Source organism: Cephus cinctus, unplaced genomic scaffold, assembly GCF_000341935.2.
Source record: "Cephus cinctus unplaced genomic scaffold, Ccin1 Ccin1_scaffold0629, whole genome shotgun sequence".
NCBI lineage: Eukaryota > Metazoa > Arthropoda > Insecta > Hymenoptera > Cephidae > Cephus > Cephus cinctus.
Window position 1 is genome coordinate 420,138 of NW_014333270.1, and position 2,792 is coordinate 422,929.

At 45.1% G+C, this 2,792-nt stretch overlaps 1 protein-coding gene across 2 annotated transcripts in view; it reads right to left on the bottom strand.

Annotated features, from left to right (window-relative positions):
• The window catches only part of LOC112494576, a 146,790-nt gene extending 144,487 nt beyond the window's left edge, over positions 1 to 2,303 (bottom strand). For both annotated transcript variants that reach the window (XM_025086581.1, XM_025086580.1), the window contains exon 1: positions 252 to 2,303. In XM_025086581.1, the coding sequence (XP_024942349.1) occupies positions 252 to 717 (466 nt within the window). In that variant the 5' untranslated portion in view covers positions 718 to 2,303. The remainder of the gene's footprint in view (positions 1 to 251) is intronic.
• Between the last annotated feature and the right edge of the window lie 489 nt (positions 2,304 to 2,792).

Here is a 2,792-nt window from a genome sequence, read left to right on the forward strand (position 1 = left end):
TTCTCCCCCCCCCCCCCCCGCCAACCTTGTTTTTCGACTGGCGCCATAATGTTGTTTGCCATTATTGTCATTAAAAACACCGTGAAAATTTCTCCATACAACAGTCTCAATAGACAGCAAAGTAGTGCAGATCAACGATTGCAAGAGAAAATCCAATGAGCGTGAAAGCTAATATAGGCATAGAGAAGGAATATGAGATTGTCAAGTCAACACCACTTATTTGTTTGTACTACATAGGATATGAGACGAACCTCGTACTGCAGAGTTGAGTCTGTCCAAATTGGCAAGGGTCAGCGGAACAGGTCCAAAGTGCATCACGACTTTTCCCAAGTGTTTCAAATTTCCAAAACCAAAATCTCGTCGTGCCATGAATATGCCGGTGTAGCTACGACGTATGTAAACGGCGCAAGTGTCGTTGAGGATGAGGTCGAGGGTCCCGTTAAGGAGACCCTTGATGGCTCGCTTTACGCGGACGTGAAGTCGACCCTCCTGCAGATCCTTGATCTTCCCCGTAAATATGTAATCGGCTTGATGAATTCTCTCGAGGAAGATCGTGTCGTTGCGTACGGCTCTGCTCAGGTTGGCACGACACTCCAAAAGTTCCTTCGTCGAGAGGTTCCTCGAGTTTCCCAGGCTCACACAGAGCAAACACCCTAAGGCTAAAATCGCACTGATCTCAATCCTGATTCGCCCCATTTTGCTGGCGCGATTGCTCATCCACTCATTCCCATAGAAATGTCATTGGTCAAGTCTTCGACTCGAAACGGGCTTGAAAACTTTTAGATTATAATGCATCCATACGAAAAATATACATAGAATCCTGAATCCTCGCAGAGTACTTGGATCTTGAGTACTCGGAGGAATGTCACTTTTCACTCTTACTGGGAACTCTCGAGTTCTCGAGACACTTCACTGGCACTTCACGAGTCACCACTAGTCGCGACGATCCGGGGAGCCGATTTTTACCGTTAGTCGAATGATTCCACGAGAGGAAGAAATGTTGCTGCGCGACAGTCAGTAAATCGGTTTGATTAATGCAGAAAAGATATTTCAAATTGACTAGAAAGAAAGAGTATAGAGAATCCTGACTCTTCGGCACATGGGCATTGAGGCTTCGCGCGAACATGAATATATATTCTTTGAATGAGGAGACAGCGAATTGGCTATACGATTGCGAGAATGCATAGGATGACAGAGTATTGAAATCGGACGGTCTGCGTCTCGCGTGATCTTGAGCAACAGGTTGGCGCCGCGCGTCAACCCACGCTCGCCGATTTTCAATCCGGTGGTATCCGCATGCGTCCGAGACCAAGCTATAATTCTGATTGGTCAATGTGCGCTTTCGATCTACGCAGTCTATGCTTTTAATTAAACAGATTTGAGGACGCTCCGTTATTAGTGGATATTGCGTGCGTCGTATAAGTGGATGGACGCGAACAAGCCTGCCCTACCCGGAACTCGTAAGCCTGACTGTAGCACTTCCGGACTTTTGTAAATCACTGTTTATTACGTTAGAACGATCAACATTTCTGCTTATAGATTCCTTAAGGAGATGATATTTAATCCGTAGGTACCTAAGACACTCTTTGAAATTATCCAATCGCCATATGCATTTGATTCACTGAATTCACACATTAACCATTCGACTAATCTGAAGTACACTATTACCATACAAGTAATGCGACAACTTGTTACTTAGATTCACTTCAACTGCAAATTTTCTCAATATTCACTGACGTTTTGCAATCACCATTTATCTACACAAGTTGTTTGAAAATTGCTGCTGAAATAACTACAGTCCTTGATAGAAATTTAAACACTTGAAAATCATCCATTTGTCCTTGGTTATCCACGCACGACCACTCTAATTCTTAAAGCCACAATAACAACCGGTATGTACAATGGGAAAATTAATAGAAATTTCAAAATGATGAAAAGGCAAAAAAAAACCAAGCTATTGAAGATCCAATTAAAATATAATATAATAATAACTGGTAGAGGAACGTTCTTGAGATTTCCTCTCAAGAAGTTCTCGCTGAGAATGACACTTGGTACCGCAATATAAAGAAATTAAATAATTGCTGAGGTTCCCGATTGGCACGTCAATGCTATCGAACGAAAAGTGACGTCGAGGCGCGAACCCCACTACCAAATGACACGAGGTGACTGTCGCCGACTCTCCAGTGTGTCCAGGACAGCGAGTATATCGACGGTCCACCCTACTGCAGGAGTAAGAGCAGAATGCTTGGTTGTCTGCTGGTGCCTTGCTGGTGGTTGGTTGGTTGGTTAGTTGGTCGCGTGGAGGCACGCGCTGGACTGAGGAGGGCTAAGTGTGGATGCTGCAACTACAGCGTGTAGGCGTAAGAGTTGCCTTACGTTAGAGGAAGTGAGAGAGAGAGAGAGAGAGAGAGAGAGAGAGAGAGAGAGAGAACCAGTGAGACACAAGGAATAAAGACAGAAGGAGAGGCAAGATCCAAAGTATTGTAGACGTATCTGCATCTGCGAGAACGGGAGAGATCAGAGGAGCTGGTATACGTGTACGTGTATATATTTTATACATATGTATCTACGTGCGAGCACAGACTGTAGACCTAAGGGAATGCAGATGCGTGAAACAGAGAGAGTGGGGAAGAAAGTAACTCCCACTACGTAAGTTTAAGGCGTATCCACCATGCGCGCGAGCGTGTGCGGGATCCTCGCGATACGATGCGATACAACGCGATACGAGACGATCAGACGCGTGGCTTCACTCCCGAGGCACACGTACCATTCTTAGCTGCGTAACTGCGTAA